We start from the raw sequence: 22,533 nt of genomic DNA on the forward strand, positions 1-22,533 counted from the left end.
AATGAAGAGCCAGCGCAATGAATCTTCAGAAGAAAGGGGGAAGGCAAAAAAGTGAGGCGGGGGGACAGAAAGCCTAAAAATGGGATGCGAGGGTATAGGAGAATTGCCACCGTCTCTTCGGAAAAGTGCTACGAACCGTTAAGCCGAATAACTCCTACTAAAATCTGCGGGACTAAATGAAAGAAGCTCTGACGCTGCGATCCACAAATCTGCTAAGCCGAAGTGAAGCAGCGTCCCTTCCCCTTCCTGCTTAAATGTGGGTTATTATGCATCGTATTATTTGAGTCTAAGAGAAAGAAAAGTGGAGTTGGTCAATTTTCGCCTCATTGTTTCAGCTAGGAGTGAGATACCGTATCTCGCCCCTCCTCTCAGAAAATATCAATTTATGGTTCTGTTGATTTCAACGGACCTTAATTCCAGGTAGTGGGGCTTGAGATCAGGAAACGATTGTCCTCATATCCCATTACTTTGGCTTATGTGACTTGTGGCTCCAGGTTCCAGGAACAATCTCGGAGTATACACGCCCTATTAAAGATTGGCTCCATTTCTGCAGGCACAGACGCCCAACGCCTTTCCCACGACCTCTGGAACACGGTTCCTGGTCTCTTGCTTGCTCTGAACAAGCCGAGGGAAGGGGAAAGGATTGGGGCAAGGCGAGCCACGTGCTGTGGGAAATGCCGCTCTCCGGGCGCCTGCTCCCCCCGAAGTGGTGTGGGGAGGGGCTGGCTTTGGCGCGTGTCACTTCTAATTCCCCAATAATCCCTTATTAGGTGACTTTCCAAGATGCGGCCTCTAAACCAATAATGGGAGGGGGGATTAAAAAGGAAAAGTGAAGACTGCAAGGGGGAAGCACATTTTATATGCTGGAAGAGGGGGAGTGCGATGTGGGAAAACTAATTAAAGAGTGGCACTCCTTCCCCCCCCCCCAAGGTTAAAAAGTCACGGAGGTAGGTTACGGTCAGGACAGGGTTACAGAAGCGGCTGGGACCGGAGCATCAATTCCTAAAGAAAGGTAGAGGAACACAGAGCCCCGCGCCCCAACTTCCCCGCCGCGCTCCCATTGTCTCTAAGCGCTCCTCTTCGGCCAATGGACGCCTTCTTCCTCCGGTGCGAAGCAAGCGCCCGCAACTCGGTTTGCTAAAGGCGTTGGAGTGGGAAGGATTTCTGCGCCTCGTGCGCCTCCTTTCCCAGGAATCCGAGAAAGGTGGCCCCTCCCCGTCGACAACCGGGCATCTCCCGTCGCCCCAATTAGCGCTGCTAATTTATTCGTGGCAAATAACGAACGAGGGTGGGTGGGTGTCTCCACTGGAGAGGGGGGGAAACAGTCGTGCTCATGTGACAAAGCTGAGACTTAAAATTATCCAGTTTAACTTTTAGCACCGATTCGAGTTGAAATATATGGAAACAATGCCTTCTTCCTTCTGGAGGCTGCTTTGCTAGGGATTGCATGCCCCGGATCACAATCCGGTGTCCTTTTCGTGTGCCTCCTCTCTCTGCCAGTGTGTGCTGGGGGCTGGGGAGGAATCGCCGGGATCCGAATCGCCCCTCGCCACCGCAGGGGGGTGGGGAGAACCCAAGCAGTGCTGAGGGGAAGTGTCACGGATGAACTTATCCTGTGTAAACGTCCTTGTGAATCGAATCCATTCTGGAGAGGTTAGGGGCGCTTAAAAGGACGAGTAATCTTGACGGAGCAGAGATGCGTGTTAAACTTAGGTGGGAGGGACCCTTCAGACGTGACGGTGCAGAAGAAAAGGAAGCGCGTTGATTCGCAGCAGCGTCGGGGCTGAAGGCTGAGCAGGACCGGAGAGGGAACGAGCCGGGTGGGGGAAAGCTTGAATACTTTCAGAGTAGGTGCCCTGCGTTGCAGAGATTAGATGTGAAGATAGCCTTTTCGAGTGGCGAATGTTTTAGCTTGATCTACAGCCCAATTAAACCGAGGTCCTTGAAAGTGTCGCCATTAGGTTCTATTGACTGTCATTTGCTTGTGGGATTGTCTAAAGAAAACTTTTTGTGGAGCTGGATCGGACTGATCTGGGGGTGGAGAGAGAGGCAAGCGTCTCTTCCTTGGTCACGCAGCTTGGACTGGAGGATCTGTTGAAACCCTGTGGGGGGGGGGAGAACCAGGGCATAGACACGGACGCACAAATGTGTACAAATGTGTGGTCCACTTCAGTATTGCATATCCAATAATACCCTTCTCATGCCCTCTTCTGTAATTCTAATTTCCCTTTTTCCTTTTAAGCAATGGATACCACCCCCCAACTACTACCACCGCCCCATTGAAATACACAGATGTTAGGGCTGATTAAGACCCGAGCGGGAGACACAAGCCCCCATCTTTAAAAAGAAATAGATCTATAGCAATAATAATAATAATAATAATAATAATAATAATAATAATAATAGGAGAGAGGCTAGGTCTTGCGAAGTCCTTTTCCATTTGTGAGCCTCCATTGGGCGGGAGCGGGGGGGGGGGGCAACCAAACCTAAATCTTTATCAAGCCCCTATTCTGTGGCTTCAATAAACAGAATCCCCATTACTTCACGGCGCCTTTTGTTGCCCCTATACAAATGAGAACAAAATGGTTATTCAGGAAAACGCTTTTCGATTTGTATTGTGTGTGGCATGCACAAAGCGCACTGTTATTGTATTAAAAAGAACCATCTGTAGCAGAAACAATAGCATCAAATTATCTTTGAATACCCACTGCAAAAATATAAAGCTTTTATTCTTTATTCTTATTCTCCTCTGCGGACGGAGGGGGGGGGGTTGAGGGAGAGAGAGGAGGAGAGAGAAAGAGACGGAGAATTGACTTTTTTGTTGTTGTGGGTGCATTCTTATAACACACACACACACACACACAAAATCAGCCATTTGGATTTTTTAAGCCATACCATAAACGATTTTCCTCTCTCCCTGTCTCCCTCTCTCTCTCTCTCCCTCTCTCTTTCTCCCTCTCCCCCCTTGTTCCAGGGGCTGCAGTTTAAAGCTAGGACTAGGATTTGAAGGATGTGTAGGCAACCCGGGTTGCCGGGGGAAGAAAAACGGAACTGGATTCACTCTGGCTGGAGAAGAAGAGGAAGGCTGGAGCGCGGGGGCTGGCGGGGGTGGGGGGCGCGAGAGAGGAGCCTCCGAGCATCCGCAAGTGCCGCCGTCCGGGGGAAAGTGCTCCAAGCCCCCGAGGAGGCCGAGCTGGGACGGAGGAGCCCCCGCGGACTTTGTCTTCCTTCTGCCAATCAAACGCCCTCCGAGCCGAGAGCCCAAAGTGGAGTGGCAGAAACCTGTAAGTAACTTGCACCAACTTTGACATGCACTGCCAGTCTCTGCTTTTACTTGCCTTTTCCGAGACTTGAGGGGCGGGGGGGGGGGTGGAATTAGATCTGGGAAATATACACACCTCCTGCGTTCCAGCCGTCAGGAAAAGAGCGTTGCACTTTGCAAATACTTAACATTTCTCACTCTCTCCCTTCCGCTTCTTCCCCCCACCCTCCCCTTTTTGGACTGAAAAGTACAGTTTCTGGAAAAATAAAATAATTGTTCTCCCCTTTCCATCCCTCCTTCCTTCCTTCCTTCCTTCCTTCCTTCCTCCCCCCCCCCCCTTCTTGTTTGGGTTTGAGAGCAAAAGAGCCGTGTATTGCTTAATTGTGTGGGGGATTTTCTTTAAAAAGGTTTGCCCCTATTAGAGCGGGAAGTCCGAAGCAGCCTTGTTGTTGTGTGTGTGTTTTCCCGTAAACGCCATTTGGCAAGAAAAAAAGAGATTTAGTTGAGCCAAACTGATTTTTTAAAAAATATATATGAAAAAATGAGGAAGACACCAAACTATCGGGGACGATCTGCCCGTGCCCTATCTGAATCTATGACACCGTGCACGTTGAGTTTCCGGGAAACGGGTTAATGAAGGAAGATGTGCAGGCAGGAGCCGGGGGTGGGAGGGAAGGAAGGAAGGAAGAGGGAAATCGGGGAAGATGCATTACCTGAAATCTGCAAGGTGTTGTACGGTACCAGCTGCCGAGGCTTGCGCTTGCTCTCTCGCGCCCCCTAATGGTAAAATGAAGATCAGCCTTTAGTTTAAGCGCACGGAGGGGTGGGGGGGGGGTGTCAGCTGTTTCTCTGCCTCTCTTCCCCACCCCCAACTTTCGTTATCGATTTGCAGCCCCCTTGAAAAAGAAAGGGGGGGTTTCTCCCTCACTGGCACTGCAATGCCTTCACAAAAAGCCTTACCGAACGCCTGACAATGCAAAAAAAAAAGGCTAATTATAATTCAGGAACCCCCCCCCCCCATTTTAATTTTTAAAAGGAGGTAGCTCCCTTTACGAAGTTGTGAGTGTTTTGGATTTTCCCTCTATTTCTTTTTCATTATTTTTTTTAAAAAGCATTTGATAGATAAAGGTTAATCTTGGGTTGAATGACGGAGCTGTGATTGACAAGAGGAAAGGTGTTGAGGGCAGGTCGAGCTGTCTTATTTACAGCCCACTGCTTGCTATAGAGCCTTTGTTAGGACTGGGAAGCTAATTTAGCGCTGATCAAAAGCACCACGGAGTTAAAGGGCCTGGTAATGACTGCTAATTTCATTTCAGCCTCATACATCCCCGACCGCTGTAATTAAAGACGTGCTATTTAAATACAGGTGAAGAGGCTTTAAAAAAAGAAAAGAAAAAAAAGAGGGGGGTTGCTGTTGCAATTTTATTTAGCCTTTCCATCATAAATGGGTCCAGCTACAATGTGTGACTTAGTATTTAATTCTTAGCTTGTTTTGCTCTCCCCTCTAATGATTTGGCTTTTCTCTCGGGCACTCTCTAGTAATTTTAAAAAATAAAATAAAATAAAATAGATTCGAATGGAATAAATAAATGCAAGCCTTAATAGAAAGATCGCCCACAAATGCAGCAGGAGAAGAGAGTTTAATGTGCAGATATTTATTTTTGTTTGATACATTCAATCTGATGCAGCGACAGTCAGCGAGAAAGGACTGCACTGGTAATGTGGGGTGCGGGGTGGGGAAAAAAGGGGGAGGCAAAGATCAGGCTGCTTCTTTTTTTTAAGTGCCTCTAAGGAAGATCATTTATTAATTAAATTATTTCCCCCACTTCATGTTAGATTTGTTGGCTCTGCAAACGATGTAATTTCTCAGCTGATGTAACAGTTTCTTTCTAGAGAGACATCAAAGGATAAAAGCTCTACATTTTTGTAGTTGGTTAAAATTGATACCAAAAAGGGGGGGGGAGAGAAAGAAAGAGAGGGAGAGAGACGGAAGTTAGCCTTTAATCTCTTTTTATCCATGAGGACTAAAGATCTGTACTCGACCCTGCTAAGCTTGCAAGCTTGCACCCGCTTCTTCCGGGGTTGTGATGGGCTTAGATGAGAGGCGGGGGCTGAGCTGGATGTCTGAGCGCCCCCTGTTGGCCACAGCGCCAGTCCTACGTAGAGCAATAACCTTGTTCTTGGGTGTTGGGTTCTGTGTCTTGCACATACAGTTTAGCAAACTTAACAAGATAAAATAGGCTAGCAATTAAAATCAAAGAATAGAAAAGGGACGTACCTACCACACACTGCGCTTGCAAAAGTTTCCTTTTCAACATCAGTGAGCATTTCGAGGATCCAGCCCAGATCCTACTTAAAGGGGGTGAAATGCTTCATTCTTGAGTTTTTAAAGTCCTCCTTCAATTCATAAGAGGCTTAAAAAAAAGTAAGTAACATATATATAATTTTAAAATAATTCCAACTCCCCCCGTTTTTTATATAAAAAGTATCTACTTTTTTAAAAGAGAGAGAGAGAAGTATGGCATCATGGCATATGTTTAATTTGGAAATAATTAAAAGCCCATATGCTGGACTTCTAAAACAACAGAATCAGCATAACTGGAGATAGTTTAAAAAGCTGCAGTTATAATGAAACTTCTTTGCTGATATTTGGAGACCCTCCTGGGGGTGGGGGATCCAGCCAACAGGTTTCTTTTGAAATAAGATTTTAAAGATTAGAGTAATAAAACAACAACACTTAAGAAGTTGCCAGTCAAAAGAATAATATTTTTGTATATCTTTCTGAAGAGAATGTTTCAGCATCCCCCCCCCCATAATTTTCTTGTCAACGTTATCTGGAAACACATTGGTAAAATTTAATAATAATAATAATAAAGCAAAATAAAATTGTTCAGATTCACCACTTTCCCTCATGTAAAACTATCTAGAAGAGTTAGATGTCTGGTCTTTGTGTTTGTAGCTTCTCGTCAATAGACAGAGGTCACAATCCTAAGAACTCCTACTCGTTTGTTTTAAATTGTGCAGCCTTTTGAAAACGTGCTCAAAGTTGCTGACAGCAACAGATGGGTAAAAATTAAAACTACAGTCTGTAAAAAGTCAAAAACAAGCAAATAGCCTGCAATCACATCCATAAACATCTAAAGGGAGAATGTGGTACAATCCCAGGGTCACAACTTTTACTGAGTAAGGGCCATTAACATCATGGCACTTGCTTCTGAATAAATGCTTCTTAATCCTAATGGGTCTGATCCTCTACCCTCAAATATTGGTAACATAAACACTGCTACTTGAAAACAGGCCCTCTTTATTTCAGTTGAAGCTAAGTCCCAACAATAAGGCTGGCTGTATGAACCTATCCATATCTACTCAAAAGTAAGAGCCACTGAGTTCCATGGGACTTGCTCCCAGAGAAGTATGTGTAGGATTGAATCCCTAAAATTTCATTCTTCATCGTCATGTTCTGTCTCAAGCCGCCTCCCAAATCAAATTCTCTTGCTGCTGGTTTTTAATGAAAACACATCTGTATGACCTCATGATCCGGGAAAGTTGTCGTCCCTCAGTTTCCCAAAGTTTCCAATGTGATAAGTACTGTGTGGGGTGGGTGGGGAGTTAGGTGCATGGGGGGGGGGCTCTTTGTGTGGAGGTGGTATTTCTTTTGTTATGAGCCGAACAGAGTTTAGAGGGGGCAAGAGAGAAAGAAGTGCCGTCAACAAACGGTGGCAAACCAGACTCATTCAGTTCAATGGCAGTATCGCCCTGGAACGTGGCTTGCGTCCTCGACTGCGGTCATAGGTACACTGTCAACCCCATTGAACTGGGTGTGATTGAATAAACCTCCAGAGGGTCGTCCTAGGTAAGCCCTAGGCCCAACTTCTAGGGTCCTTGCCCGTTTCCTGTGTGAAAAGTAATCGGGCAAGGATAAGATTCCACCGAGCTCTTCAGAGGTGCCGCGGTCAAAACAAACAAACAAAGCCACGATGAGCAGCTTCTTCATCGCAACCCGGAGTCTTTTGTCTCCCTTGTGAAAACGCTCTGCTTTGAGAAGCGAAAAGGTTTCCCTTGTAGAGGTCCTCTAGGAAGCGGCCAGAGACAATTCGCCACCGAGGTATGGACGCTTTCCTCCTTGGAAAGGAATCTGAGAGGGCAAGCAGCACGGCTTAAGAATCCTTCAGGGAAACAGAAGTCCATACCCCAAACGCCCTTGCAGCTGCAGGAGCCTGGAAGGAAGAGCGGCGTCCCAAAGAGATCCCTTCCTAGCAACGGATTTGAGGGTCTGTGCGCATTCTGTATTCGAGTGTGCATACAGTATTATATGTAAGAGGAAATCAGTCCTATTCATACAGAGTGACATGTATAAACCACCGGATCCCGTGATGCTTCTGTCCGGAACCTTTCTTAACATTTGCTTGAACCTCCATGTAAAATGTACCGTTTTAAAAGCTTTAGGATGGAGAGTCCATCCACACCTTCTGGAGGGCCCTGCTGCAAAGAGTCCCCATTGCACACCAGTTAAGCAGGAACATTTCGACTGAAAGTGGTTAAGCCTACCACCCTGACCCAAGCAGTTAACGTGGAAGCAACAAATGTAGCTTGTGTATGACTCCCAGGAAATTCGCATTCAGATAGGCAGGCTTTTATTTTTACCTGTAGTAAAAATGCATCTAGGCGTTCGTTGCCTGTTTCTCTATCCATCTGTCTGCATCCATCCTGAGTGTGAATTCTTTCATTAAGATTATATGCGGATAGTTACATAAGAATTAAAATATACTTCGCCTCCCCACTGCTAAACTTTCATGGCTGCTCTCAGACAATAACATCCGAATCAAAACAAGCTACAATCCATGCAACCACCTGATCTATCCAATAATGAAAGGACAACAATTACAGAATAACAAACCTTTTCCTGGTCGCCTCTGGCCTAACCCCCGAAGGTGTGTCACCTGTCTGAGCAGGACCTCAGATGACGATGTTGAGAGCAAGTTCACATCTAGACAAGCGTTTCTGTTAAGAACCAATCCCTCAGGTTCGAGCTTGCCATTTTTAGACCGCGGAGCAAGCACACCTGTAACACATCTCTAGAGTCACCCCACAGCAATGACTCAAAATAACGTACGTGGGAGCTCAGTTTTTCCAAGGCCTCGTCCAGATGAGTTTTCCTTAACATATTTGCAGATGTGCCAGTGTGGTGTGGTGGTTAGGGTGTTGGACGAGACTAGGGTTCAAATTCCCATTCAGCTATGAAGCTGACTGGGTGACCTTGGGCCAGCCACCATCCCTTAGCGGCTTAGCCAAAGGGACCTCACAGGATTGTTGCGAAGATAATATGGAGAGGGGCAGAGCCCTATACGTCACCCTGAGCTCCTTGGAATGAAGGTGAAATATGAAAGCAAAAGTCCAAAATAACACTAAAATAAAGGTTCCTAGATTAGACTCTCTGGGATTCCAGGGAGGATGGCTTCCCAGTATTTTCTCTTGGCCTTGCCACCTTGTTTTCAAGGCTGAAAAACTTATGAAGTGACCTCTCACTAAATATTCAAAGAAACACCCCAGTCCTTCTGCAGCCTAGGCGCATTTACATGAGGTCGGTTGTCTCTGGGCTCGATCCAGAGGGGATTATTGACACTGCGAATCATAACGGCCGGAGAAGCCTCTTCTTGTCTGCCAGATCAATCAGTGAGCTCCACATTACAGTATTTAGTGAACTGAGTGTAGATCAGCCCTTCATTAGGGTTGATGTCGAGAGTGAATCGTGAAGCAAATGAATTAGGAGGTATTTCATAACAAAACCTACTCAGAGATTATCACGTTTTTTCCTTTATGTTTATATTTTTACTTGGTAATATTCGCTGCTCGCCTTGAGCCCTTGTAGATCAGGTGTACTGGTAGCCTCAGTACGCACCCCCGACACCTTCTTTCCAGTGTCCGCCATTCGCATTCCGAGGTTGCAAAAAACAAGAAGCTTTCAAGAACTTCTCCGCTGTCAGGCCTGTCTGTTTGGAATAGAAAGAAAAGTCTCTCTTTGGATTCGGATCGACGTGCTCTGATCTCTAGGCCATTTCTTAAAATGGGAAGGAAGTTCATCCCATAGACACAAACACAAAATTATTTAAAAGTCCTGCTCCGGAACTGCTTGGAGACTTTCTCCCTTCCCGCCCCGCGGACCCCTGGCCCTGGAGAACTGACACAGCCCAGTTAAGATACCCCACCACTCTGAACGCTTTTCTGGAAAGCAGAGTCCCACAATTTTCAGTTAGAGTTACACAGGAGCCCAAAGCTGTTTCTTGAAGCCCCATAAAGTAAAATGGGGGTTATTTTGCGCAACGGATGTGCTTGGGATTGTGGCAGCTTTCCCCCCATTAAGCTGGAAGCAGTTTTGTAGAGTTGACATTGTCCCCGAGACACGCGTCCATCTCTGTCTCATTAGTTGCAGCTCTGCGCACAGTTGGGCAGCTTAAATCCTATTGAAGTCCATGGGACCGGCGCAGCATTTTTGCAGGAATGCAGCTCTTGACTCCAGTGACACCAGCAGCTTGTTCCCCGACCCAGATGGATTTAAACTGAGTTAAAACCCGGACTCGGCAGTACTGCGTGACTAGAAGTCCCATTATAATTATTGAAACATTCATGTGATTGTATCAGAGTACTAATCCCGGAGTAGTAAATCTGCAGCAGTAGTGACAGGCCGTCCGACCTTGAACACATTTACAGTACTATTAATGTAATGTACCTACAGTTTTCTAGAAACGGATTCAAGCATTTCCGCTGAAGAAGTACTTTGACCTCAACTGCATTTGCTTGGATATGGCTTATTGACATCAATAGGATTTACTTCCGAGTATATTCTGGTCCGAAGCACATTAGCTAGAACTGCATTCCACAGAATTTACTTCCGTCTGACACTCCTCTGGGTTGCCGCCACAAAGCGTTTGGTTGGCCAGGGTGTGAGGATGAAGACTCAGCTAGTACAATCTTACTTTTGACATGTTGTTGAAAGGAATGGGGATTTCTTCCAAGTAATGAACCAGAGAACCTTCTTGCCACGTGAGTGTGCACAGGACTGCAACCCTGTTAAACAGGAATTTAGCAAGTTTCAGTGGGAAAGAAAGTTTGCTTGTTAAAAACCGTCAGGCAAAAGTGATCCTGACGGGTGATCACGGAGGCTGCGCTCTGCGCGCCCTTTCTCAAAGGGAGACCTGTTACGTTGTTGCCGCAAAATCAGCCGAGATTCTTGTGGCACCTTAAGCACGAAAACACGTATTGTGAAGTGGAATGGCGTCGACGCTGTCACTTGCAAGCTATCCACGCTTTCCTTGAAAAAACGCTTTGCTCTGCGCTGTGAGACTTTGACTTCCGATTAAAGGTGCTGCGCAGCGCACCGAAAGAGTCTTTATTTAGCGGTCCTGGAATGTCGCATTTATTTTCAAGATTCTGGGGTGCTTATTTTAAAGCAAGGGTGTGTGATCACATTTATTCGGAAGAAGGAGAGAATGGGGGATAGAGTAGTATTGGAGTGGGGTGTTGAAGCAGAAGGGTAATTACGAGGGTTTTTAAAGACGCCAGCTGCGTCTAAACACACCACTTGGAAGTTAGTCTCCGCTGGATCCTATGGAATTTATTTCCAGGACGCCTATTTAGGATGTTGGTGCAAAGGCGCAGACAAGATAAGGAGGATTTAGGTGCCCCTGAATAGGCATTAACCACCCTGCCCATATTCAGGGTGGTCAAAGAGGGGCAGAGGAGTTACCTTTGTTCTCTGCCTATCAATGCATTTTTGGGAGTGAAGAGAGGATTGTAATCCTCTTTGCAGCATTTACTGCGAGATCGTCTGATGCAGATTAGTAATATTCTTTAGAGGGAACGTGTTTAGGATTGGGCTCCTCAAGGTATCTCGAGGAGCCCAATCCTAAACACGTTCCCTCTAAATTTCCACCGAACTGAATGGGACTTACTTTCCATGGCTGCGATCCTAAAGCTACTTGATTTGAAAGTAAGCTCTCAACCGCAACACAGTGCAATTTACTTTAAAGAGAATGTGTGAAGAATTGGGGGTAAAAATCTTGCTCAGTATCAGGATAGTTAAGAGGTGATCACGCCTACCTTTACCACCAAGAGAAATGGAAATTCCGATCAGTATTTGCAGACAGGCAACTGAGGGTGGAATTTAATTTGGGTTACTTGAGGCGGGATACAAATATGGGATCTTATGCGTCTAGTTTGTGGGGTCTGGGATGGGAGTTGGTGGCTATTACAAATTCATTCATTATGAATGAAAGCCTTGGTTTCCTGGCCTCCTCCTCCTCCTTCTTCTTCAATCACTCGTTGCCGAGTAAGATTGTCTTCCATGAAAACGGTCTTAACAGTGAGTCCGTAAGTGACTGTGGAGGCCATTCCTGGATCCACACATCCTTCCACAGTGGGGACATAGGTTTCCGGGCGGGAGCTGATCACTATGAGGGTTTGCAAAGCACGTTTCTCCCTTTCGTCCTGAGTTCGAGCGTCTTCAAAACCCATGACACCTTTGGTAAAGGCTGTTCCCCAATTGGAGCGCTCGCAGGCCAACCTACAGGATGCACTCATCAAGCTCCTTACTCTGGAGTAGCCCCTCTGGAATTAAGGGGACCGTTTGGTTTCCTGAACTGTGCAGCCCGGTGACCTTTCATCCAATCACTCTAACAGGTGGTTTGCTATCCTCTCCGCTGTTTTCAGTACTAACCGGATATACCCAACAACCTCTTTAAAAACAAGCAAAAAACCAAAACAAAACCCCGTTGTTTTAGAGGGAGAGGTAGTCGCATCGTACCCATTGAGGTCGACGAATTCATTAAGGAGATTTTGTTTTTGTTACCTTATTTTTATTATCTTATTTTGTCTTGGGGTCCTTCATCTGAAACCGCGTGTTTGTGTGTAAATGTAGGACAACCTGGAAGAGCGCGGGTGGCAGTTCGGTCAAGGCTCTCTCACTACCGAGAGAAAAGAAATACTCCTTTCTTATATAATAACGTCATTAATGGTAGTTAAGACTAAAGAATTATCTGCAAAAACCTTGACCTGCCTTCTTTCGGTTGTTGGAGGTAAAAGGAGGGGAGACAATCTGAGAGTCTGGCGACTTATGGGGCAGAGTTGGGTTTAGTGAGGAATCACTGTCGCCCCCTCCCCCTAAGAAACATAATACGGCATCTGAGAGTGACAATCGGGTGGCTTGCTGGACAAAGAGCCAAAGCAGTTTAAACACCTTCAGGTAGCAATTTCAAAGTAATAAGCGGTTTTTAACTATTATAAAAGTAATTTTAAAGACTGAAACCACTCGTTTACATATTTTGAAATGTGCATTCACACACACACGATTTCTTATTAATTCACTGTGAGCACCGTGATCTGAGTTTCTAAAAATGAAATGAAATAAAATAACGTACATCATTTTTCACCACCTCCCTTTTCTCTTTCTCCAACTACCCAAAAAAGTTCCACTTTCACAGTTATTGGTGTGGGTGTTGCGTTATTTGTGCTATCTAGGAATCCATAACCGATATATAGGAAAAAACGTTGAGTTTACTTTAAATCAGTCCTGAGTGGAATTCTCCTTTATTCTAGAACGGAAATGTTTCTTAACATAAGGGAAGTCCACATGTTAGGTGCATATTCGGAATGCTGCTAAACAAACAAACAAAAGTATTGGTGTTGCTCATATTATAAGCCTATGTCTAGCATAAGATAGATAGGATCATACTAGCATATGGCTGGGGTGGAATATAATATGAGACCTCCGGGTATCAGGGGGTGTACAAATTCAATAATAATAAAAAAGATATAGCTGTCCTAAGAATGTGGAATATGTTTATATAATATAACTATATAACTATTAACTTACATGGTAGTTCATACAAGATGAATAATATTGTACAATAATTCCCAAGTGATGAACCAAATGCATATATTATCCTATATTACATGATATATTAAATTACTATACTGCTCTTATTACAGTAGTAGATAGTAGTATCTACAGTAGTAGATAGGTAGCCGTGTTGGTCTGCCATAGTCAAAATAAAAAATAAAAAAATTCCTTCCAGTAGCACCTTAAAGACCAACTAAGTTAGTTCTTGGTATGAGCTTTCGTGTGCATTTCATTGGTATCTGAAGAAGTGTGCATGCACACGAAAGCTCATACCAAGAACTAACTTAGTTGGTCTTTAAGGTGCTACTGGAAGGAATTTTTTTATTTTGCTCTTATTACAGTTAGTTCTGAACAGTCTCTAGGGATGCATTTTCTTGTTTATCTAGCTTTTAAGGTGTCTAGCTTTCAAAGACAGCATGACATTCCATTATTTGAGTGGTGTTCTGAATTTTTGGCAGTCAATGATGAGTTTTAATATATAACTGTCAATATAGTTTTAAAAGTGAAAACAAAACATTTCTTTCTTGAATGTACTATCTACTATGAAGGGCCCTTCTTTCCAACAGATTTATTGGACCTGGAACTATTTCTTATCTCTCCCTCCACCGAAATTCTTCAGCATACTCATTTTTCTTGTGACTTTTTGAAATAACTAGAATTTACAGTAGTTGGCGACTACTTTGTTTTAAAGAACCATGTTAAAATGGGGTTTTTGAAAAATGTATTCAAGCAAGTCAAAGAGTACAGGGAGAGTATTTGTGTACTCGTTACATTTGTTATTTAAAAAGAAATCTTTGGGGGCAATAAAATAAAAACTTTTGAGGTCACAGGTTGACATTTTTGCAGACAATTGAGTTATCAAGGCAGTAATTATTTCACAGGGAGATAAAAATTCTCTTAGCCCCTAACTGTCAAACAGGAGGCTCTTTTCAGAGTCCCCTCCCCCTTCAAATTACAACATTAAATAAAGAAAAGAACTCGGTCCTTCCTAGCCAAAGGGTCTGTGAGTGGTTAAACAGAGCCCCCACCCCCACCCCACCCCAATACTGGTGGTCGTCAAACTCTGCTAATTAACAATGCTGAGAAATTCCATCCTAACAAGGACATTCTCTAAGTCTCCGCTGGTTCCCTGCCGCTCGCCTTCATTTCCATAAGAAGATTAAGAGTACAGGAGAACACACTCAAATGCAGATGTAGAAAAGAAGGGTTTTTAACGAGCATCATAATAGTAAGATGCTTGGCTAGCTCCCGCCTAATTGCTGCAAGTTAAACCTCTATTTGCAGCTCAGGACCAAATAAAATAAAATAAAACAGGGGGCCGTAATCTTTCCATCTCCTGAAGACAAGATAACTTGGTAAGTTAAGACTGAGCAAAGACAAACCAATAATCGTACTAATAAAAATATATACCCCCCCCCCCTGCAGCCGAACACACACACACACGTCGGGATATGCCAGCCTTTGCTGACTTAAGTGGTAGTTTAGATCAGAGAGAAAGTAAATACAAATCCGAGGCATTAAAACATTCAACACCTCTTCTTAATAAGCTCATAACAGTAACTCTCCCCCCCCCCTTTAACACTCTGTCGCTGTGAAACATTGGGAGGGGGCTGTTTATTTCATTTCCATAAATTATACCAAAGGCAACGAATTTTAAATCCATTCAGATTAAAACGTCGCTCTCCAGGCCTCTCTTTAGAGAATGTCTGTATCCTACCATTGGCGGAGGGGGGAAATGAATGAGGTACTGTTAGTCTGAATCAGAAGATAAAACCGTGGGTGACTCTATCGCTATCTCAGTTTATCTTTACCTATGTGTGAACAAATATTGTTTAAGAGGGAAGCCAGGATCTCTCGACACATATACGTGTATACCTAGGTCTGAAAAAGGAAAAGTGAAGATTGGGCGCGGGTGGGGGGCGTGCAATGCGCTATCGCTTTTATCTTATTTTTCTATAGCGCATTATTATGTATATATGCCAGAGACAGTTCATTGCACTGATAAGGAAAACACGGCTAATTAAAATAAAGCGGTAAATACTCGTGATAACGCAATTGTTAGGTAGCTCCATACCTTATTTAGATGATAAATGCAATTAACAAAGAGCGAAACCAGCCACTTTAACCTCTTAACTGTGTTATTATAGAGTTCAGTGCCAATAAAAAGCATCTAGTTATGCGTTTGTGTGTGTGTGGATTGGGGGGGGTCACTCCCAGCCTCTCCTCTTCCCCAATCCGCTAGGAGACTGCCTCCATGTACAGTAAGATGTGTGTGCCGCCCCCCCTTTAAAAAAAAATATACCTCACCAGCCATCAGTTATCATTGTATTAACAGAGACAAAATCACAGCCTCCCACACCCACCCCTTTTCTTCGAACTTAATTATCCATAAGATTTTTTTTTAAGGACGTTATCAACTATTTAGGCTAAATTATAAACAACAACAAAGTTAAATATGGTGCCTGGACAACTAGGCGTGCTCCATATATGTGTGGGGCGGAGAGTCGGTGGGAGAGGAGCTCAGCGTTAACTGTCTGTTTTCTTCCACATACGGGAAAATGTAAGGGCCGCGGTTGGTTATTATTTACTACGATTGCAATGAATAAAATCAAGGAGGCTATGTGAAAGCTAGCGGTCTGAGGATTGCAGGCTCAGGCTTCTATTCCTAATTTGTAAGTCTCAGTAAGGAAATATACAAATAAATAAACTAATATTCATGAGCCTAACGAAGTAGAGTAGCGATGATATTCACATTGTCCAGCTACCTGCTCTATTATTTCAAGCCTTGTTGAGAAGTATTTGGTTTATAGGGAAAATAAGTGTGTATGAGAGAGAGAGAGAGAGAGAGAGAGAGAGAGAGAGTGTTTTAGAGGGGGAAAGGCGAATTGACCAGTAGGGGGCGCACCAACCCCATGTGTAAAACCCCCAGCGCTAAAAGTCCAGGCGTCCTTCCAGACGCTTCTCCTTTCCTTTTGTGTTTCAAAATCACTTCTCAGCTTTTTTTTTTAACTGACCCGATTAAGAGTTTTAAAATGTTATCAGGACTTTCTCAGTTTGTGCAGTCTCTCTCCAAGTTCCAAAGAAGAAATAAAAATATAGTTCATATTAGGGAAGCCATTCCCCAACCAGCCCCCTCCCTACTCTCCTTCCTTCCGTGGCATCCCTTTGAAGTTTTCCAACAAACTTAAAAAAGAAAAATCGGGGCTAGCGGGAAAACCCGTTTTATTTCGTGTGTGTGTGTCGGGCCTTCTCTTTCTAAGTTAGATGTAGCTTGCTGTATTTTCTGAACGCGGTCTGAAAAGGGTCCTTCACGTGCATGCAGAAAAAGCGTGAAAGCAACGTCGAGTAGGAGAAGGTGGGGAAGAAAATAATCTATTTGCCGGAGTTTCCAACAAAACGGAACGTGTCCAGCAATAGAAATCTCTACATTTTTTCCTATTCAGTTTCAGGGGTTAAAGCGGCGCTGGGGGGGAGAGCGAGCCCCCGCAACAATGTTTAAGCACTTTATAAAGCTGAAACGGTGCGCGGGGGAGGGGTGCGCGCGTGCGTTTCTTTGTATTCAAGTGCGTTTTAGCCCCAAAGATCCTAGTAAACTTAGCTGGCGCTTTGTTGAGCATCGTGACAGGGGGAAAGAAGAGCTACCTAGTTGTAACAGCTGGGTCGCCACCTCGCCGTGGCCGGGGGGGGGGGGATAAATCTCATCTCACCTCTCTCTCCCCCCACCCACTCCCACTCCCCCGCGGGCCCCAGTCGAAAAGCTTCCCTCCAGCACCTCCTGCGCGCGCGCCCGTGGCTCTCCCTCCTGCGCGGTCCCTTCCCCACTTCCTCTTGTCCCTGCGCACCTGCTTCGCGAGGCTGGCAAGGGAGGGGAAGGAGGAAGGCCACGCTTTGTAACCGTGGAGAAGAAGGTTGCGGGGAGGGTGGGGAGCGATTGCGGCGCAAGGAGGGGGATACAGTTTTTTAGGAGGGTTTCTGGGCTTTTCACCCAATCTCGCCTTTAGACTTTTGAGGGAGTAGAGGAGTGCGGGGTAAGGGGAGAAAAAGACAGGCAGGCAGGCAAGTAGCACTCCTTTATTTCGCGTAGAAATGTCTGCGGCAAAGCAGCCACCAGAGGAATATTGGAGAGGATCAGATGTTGAGGGGGGCGGGAGAGGGAGCCCAGCTTGGCGTTGCTTTCAGGCGTGGAATTGGGGGAAGGGGCAGAAAGAGGCCAACGAGCCTGGAGGGAACTTGGCGTCGGTCGAGAAAGGAAAACAGCCCTCCAAACCGAAATGCCTTGCCTGTGGAAGTAAATCTCGCGGGTGCCAATGACACGGATGGGCGCAAGGGAACCTCGTGTAAATTAAGAGCCACCGAAGGCCAGGCAAATCGCAGTAGCCCTGGGTCGCAGCGATAGCCGAAGAACCCAGCCATACACAACTTTATTAAGAAATATGTCCCCTTGCCTGCGGTGTGAGGACCTCAATTGAGCGTGCAGGGAGGTCATCGCAGCCTTGTCCATAAGCAGGACCAGGAGGGGTCTGCTGCTCTTGCCGAGGCTGGGTCCTGCCCATTTGTCTGCTCCTAAGTGCCCCAGGGACCACCATGGGCCTTATTTTCTAGTAAACTTGGTTGCACAGCCACCAGAAGGATGGCAACCTCAGCGGAGAGGGCGTAAGGGGTCAGATCGGTTGGAGCAGAAGGCGTCTAGGCCTAGCGCAGGGGCCTTATTTTGCAGGAGGGGCTGTCAGCAGTTTTGGGCAGCAAACGAGGTCCTTACAAAAGCAGTGGGGGCTGTTTGTGGGCTCCCTGCGTTTCGTGCTGGTTAGCAGCCTGCGCTGGTCGTAGAGGCATTGTTATGGGGGGGGGGCTGAGCAATTGGGAAAGGAAGCCAAACTAGCAGATCCCTCGTCCTGCTAAAATCCTAAGAAGGAGCCTTCAGAAGCAGGGTTGCTGCCTTTCCTTCTCTCCCCACCCCCCATCTGTCACGCAAAAAATGAAAATAAAGAGGGGGGAGTTGCAACCTTCCTCACTCAGTCTCAAGTCAACATCAAGTTGTTGCGGAGTGGGTCTTTTTGTTGTTTTGTTTTTAATGTCGCAAGAATGCTGTTTACACACTTCCTCCTCAAGGCGTGTGTGACCTGTTGCTTGTAAGAGGAGCTCCAAGGGGCCCTTTCAGTGGCTGCCTCGAAGACCCGCCTCCTCGTCCTCCTCCTCGCCCTCTCTCGCTCTCTCTCTCTTCCCGCTTCCCCAAGCCGAGCTGTCCCGGCTGGCGCGCGGGAAGCCCCGCCCCCTTTCATGCAAAACTCCAAGTCGAGGCTTGTGCTCAGTGGAGGAGCCGGCGGGCGCTGATTGGCCGGGGCAAACGCATTTATTCCCTGACAAGCCCCCCATCACATGGATGGTTGTCTATTAACTTGTTCAAAAAAGTATCAGGAGTTGTCAAGGCAGAGAGAGAGAGAGAAAGACAGAGGGAGAGAGTGTGAGAGTGAGTGTTTAGGAGGGGGAAAAACACACACACGCACACAAAAACAACAACAACAAAAAAGGGGGGAAAGGGACTTTTGCTGGCTCTTTTAGTCTTACAGAGATACAGAAAGAGAGAGAGAGAGAGAAAAGAAGGAAAGAATCACAAGAAAGAAAGGAGGGGAAACGGACCAGGAAGAAGTTTCTCAATCAAGACTCTCCAAGCCTTCTTTGTTATGCTTCTCCTGCTTGAATAGTCGTCCGTGGGCTGCTTGCAGAGGGAGGAAGATCCCGGTGTTGATCCGATCGGGGGAGGATCTGTTTTGGAGGGGGAGCTCTCCCCTCCCTCCCCCTCCCAGAGAAGACAAGTCCAGGTTGGGACACTCTCGAGCTCCTGTCGGCTGCCTTTCCTCTTCGCTTTTGTCCCACCTACAGCCCCTTCCTTTTCCTTTTTTGGGGGGGCGATTGTCGGATTCCTCTCTCCCTCGCCCTCTCTCTATGCGCCGGTGTGCTTTTTACTAGCCGGAGTTCCTCGAAGCTGCGTTGGTTTGTTTGCCCACCACCATTCCGAAACCTCCCGGCCGCCCGTTGCTGCGCCCCCTCGGCCGAAAAAAGCCGTTTGAATGTACAACATGATGGAAACCGAACTGAAGCCTCCCGCCCCCCAGCAGACAGCGGGGGGAGGCGCGGGGGGCAACAGCAATTCCGGGGCCAACAACCAGAAGAACAGCCCGGATCGGGTCAAGAGACCCATGAACGCCTTTATGGTGTGGTCCCGGGGCCAGCGGCGGAAGATGGCGCAGGAGAACCCCAAGATGCACAACTCGGAGATCAGCAAGCGCCTCGGGGCCGAGTGGAAACTTCTCTCGGAGGCTGAGAAGAGACCTTTCATCGACGAAGCCAAGCGGCTGCGCGCCTTGCACATGAAGGAACACCCGGATTATAAATACCGACCCCGGAGGAAAACCAAGACGCTGATGAAGAAGGATAAGTACACTTTGCCCGGCGGGTTGCTGGCGCCGGGCTCCAACTCCATGGGCGCGGGGGTCGGCGTGGGGGCCACGCTGGGCGCGGCCGGAGTCAACCAGCGGATGGACAGCTACGCGCACATGAACGGCTGGACCAACGGCGGCTACGGGATGATGCAGGAGCAGCTGGGCTACCCGCAGCACCCGGGCCTGAACGCGCACAACGCCGCGGCCGCGGCCGCCGCCGCGCAGATGCAGCCCATGCACCGCTACGACGTGAGCGCCTTGCAGTACAACTCCATGGCGGGCTCTCAGACTTACATGAACGGCTCGCCCACCTACAGCAGCATGTCCTATTCGCAGCAGGGGACCCCGGGGATGAGCCTGGGCTCCATGGGATCCGTGGTCAAGACGGAGTCCAGCTCCAGTCCCCCCGTGGTCACGTCTTCTTCCCATTCCAGGGCTCCGTGCCAAACCGGAGACCTCCGGGACATGATCAGCATGTACCTGCCCGGGCCTGAAGTGGCGGAGCCGGCCGCCCCCAGCAGACTGCACATGTCGCAGCATTACCAGAACGCACCTGTGCCCGGCACGGCCATAAACGGCACGCTCCCGCTCTCCCATATGTAAGACCCACGGGGGGTGGGCGAGACGCGAGGAAGGCGCGAGGGCGAGAAATCTAGACCGAGCAACAAACTTTTATTAGAAATTCTGAACTTCTGACTTTCCCCCCCTTTCTCCCCTTCCTGTCCTCTTTTTCTGGGGGGGACACTATTTTTGTACAGAGAATAACTGGGTAGGGAGAAACCAATCAGATACAAAAAAAGAGAAAAAAAATTCCAAACCCATCAAGGAACTTGTATAGATCTTTTTATTTTTGTTTTCTCCCTCCCTCTCCTTTGGAAAGGGATGCGACTCCACCAAACCTGTTCTCCCCCATCCCTCCCACCCCCACCCTCGAAGTTCCTATGGAAATGGTACTTTGCAGGAAAGGTTTTTAAAAGTAAAAAATAAAAAAAGTCTTGACCCATAATCTTTAGAACTAGACTCCAGAAAGCGACGTAGGAAGGTGGGAGGGGGGGGAGGGAAGGAGACTGGGAAATGGGGTGGGAAATGTTTTAATATTTGCAAGCAACTTTTGTACAGTATTTATCAAAATAAACATGGCAATCGAAAAGCCCATTGTTTATATTAAAAAGAGGAGGGGGGAAACCTTGAGAATTTGCCAATTATTTTTAAAATACATCAGAGTCTACTTAAGACGCTCTGATAATTGGATAGATGGATTTATAGCAGCTGCACAAAAAAGGAAGCTGAATTTTATTTTAAAACAAAAATCTGGACGTTTTAATTGTTTTAGCAATTGTACAAAAGGCAAAAAATAAATAGAATAAGTACTTGCATACCATTGAACTGGAACTGTTTTTTTTATATAAAAGGGCAAAAGTTTAGGGTGTACTACATTTTTTACACGTTGTTTAAAAAGCAAAAATTGTCTTGCAGGTTCACACACATTTGTTAATTTAAATAGCTTTTTTTGTTTTCAAACTTTCTCCTGTTCAGCTAAAACGACAGCAAAACAATCTGAAATTCTTGTGTTTGAAATATTTTCTTATGGTTTGTAATATTTCTGTAAATTTATTGTGACGCTATTTTAAGTTCTTTTAATTTTTGTCCCTCCTCATTTCCCGTAGTTGTACTCGGCTGTGTATTATCTGAAATCAGTCCGCCGGCAGTCCATGTGTATGTGGGTGTGCATATATGTATATTATATATATATAGACACACACATATACATACATACATCTATATATACACATGTATATATACATATACATGGATATGTATATATACACAGACATATATATATTTGAACTAATACCATCCTTATAAACAGGTACATATTTGAGTTAAGTTTTTACTCCATTATGCACAGTTTGAGATAAATAAATTTTTGAAATATGGACACTGAAATAACACTTGAGTCTTCGATTTATTTTCAGAAAGTAGGATGAATTTTATGTTATTTTTTTAATTCCGTGCTGCTCAAGGACCAGTTATAAACTGGTGTGATAAATAGAATAAAGTAGAATAAAACTCTAGGAATGAGGAAATCTTTTCCTGCTTTGTTTTCAGAAGGTAATTTCAATGCCAATTAGTTTCTACTTAAAATAATGCGAGGCCTGAAATTGGATGTGGCCCAGATAACTATATGAAATGAGTAATCCTTCGACAATGGAAAACGCAGCCGACTGTAAGTGACACTTTTCTTCTGCTATAATAAATGAGAAAAGTAACATGGCATAGAAAGTCGGTTGGGTGATTTTCGCTGCTGGAAGAAACGACCACTTGTTGCCACCTGAAAGCTGACCAAAGCCCCCGGAGTTCAGATGAGGCTGGACTGTTAACGCGAGGAGAACCAGCAGAAGTAGGAAGCGAGCGAGGTGCGTGGCTCTCTTAACTTCTCTCGTAAGCAAGGCGATCTCCGCTTGAAGCGCTGTGCTTTGGGAGAAAATGGACTTGAAGTGAGGCTTGGTCGGCTGGGGTGTGCGTGTGTGCTGGGGTGTGCTTTCTACAGTCCTCCGTGTGTGTTTTGGGGAAATTGCAAAGTCGCGGTTTCAAGACAATTGCACCACAACAACGCAAAAACGGGCAGCTCTCTGCGCCTTTCTAAACTTTCCCTGGTTTGTTTTTTTCATTGCAGACGAGGGGGTTTGGGGTCTCTGAGGAGGTGGGGAAAGAGATAGCCAGGGCGAGGGGGTGGGGTGGGGTAGATTTAAATGTAAGCCATCAATACTGAGAATAATAATCTATTCAATTTTGTAATGCCATAGGCTTTCACAAAAGCTCTCTCTTCCTAGTTCATAATTCACCAGCGAGGTGAAGCAGCCAGTTTCAGGAAAAAGCTGCGAAACTCAAGCCCTCTCCCGCCCCTCCAAAACGCACATTAAAGAAGACAACTT

General features: G+C 46.0%; 2 protein-coding genes across 2 annotated transcripts in view; both read left to right on the forward strand.

The window, feature by feature from the left end:
* The window catches only part of LOC310707418 (uncharacterized protein), a gene marked incomplete at its 5' end in the record, with an annotated part of 471,308 nt that overhangs the window by 352,963 nt on the left and 95,812 nt on the right, over positions 1–22,533 (forward strand). Inside the window, one exon of the mRNA XM_083504614.1 lies at positions 2,975–3,284. Within this exon, the coding sequence (XP_083360740.1) occupies positions 2,975–3,284 (310 nt within the window). The remainder of the gene's footprint in view (positions 1–2,974; positions 3,285–22,533) is intronic.
* Positions 18,444–21,544, forward strand: SOX2 (SRY-box transcription factor 2). Its single transcript, XM_083504537.1, has one exon. It carries the CDS (start codon positions 19,226–19,228, stop codon positions 20,198–20,200), a length of 975 nt encoding a protein of 324 aa, XP_083360663.1. The 5' UTR covers positions 18,444–19,225; the 3' UTR covers positions 20,201–21,544.

This window comes from Podarcis liolepis (assembly GCF_965112155.1).
Source record: "Podarcis liolepis genome assembly, chromosome: 5".
Lineage (NCBI taxonomy): Eukaryota > Metazoa > Chordata > Lepidosauria > Squamata > Lacertidae > Podarcis > Podarcis liolepis.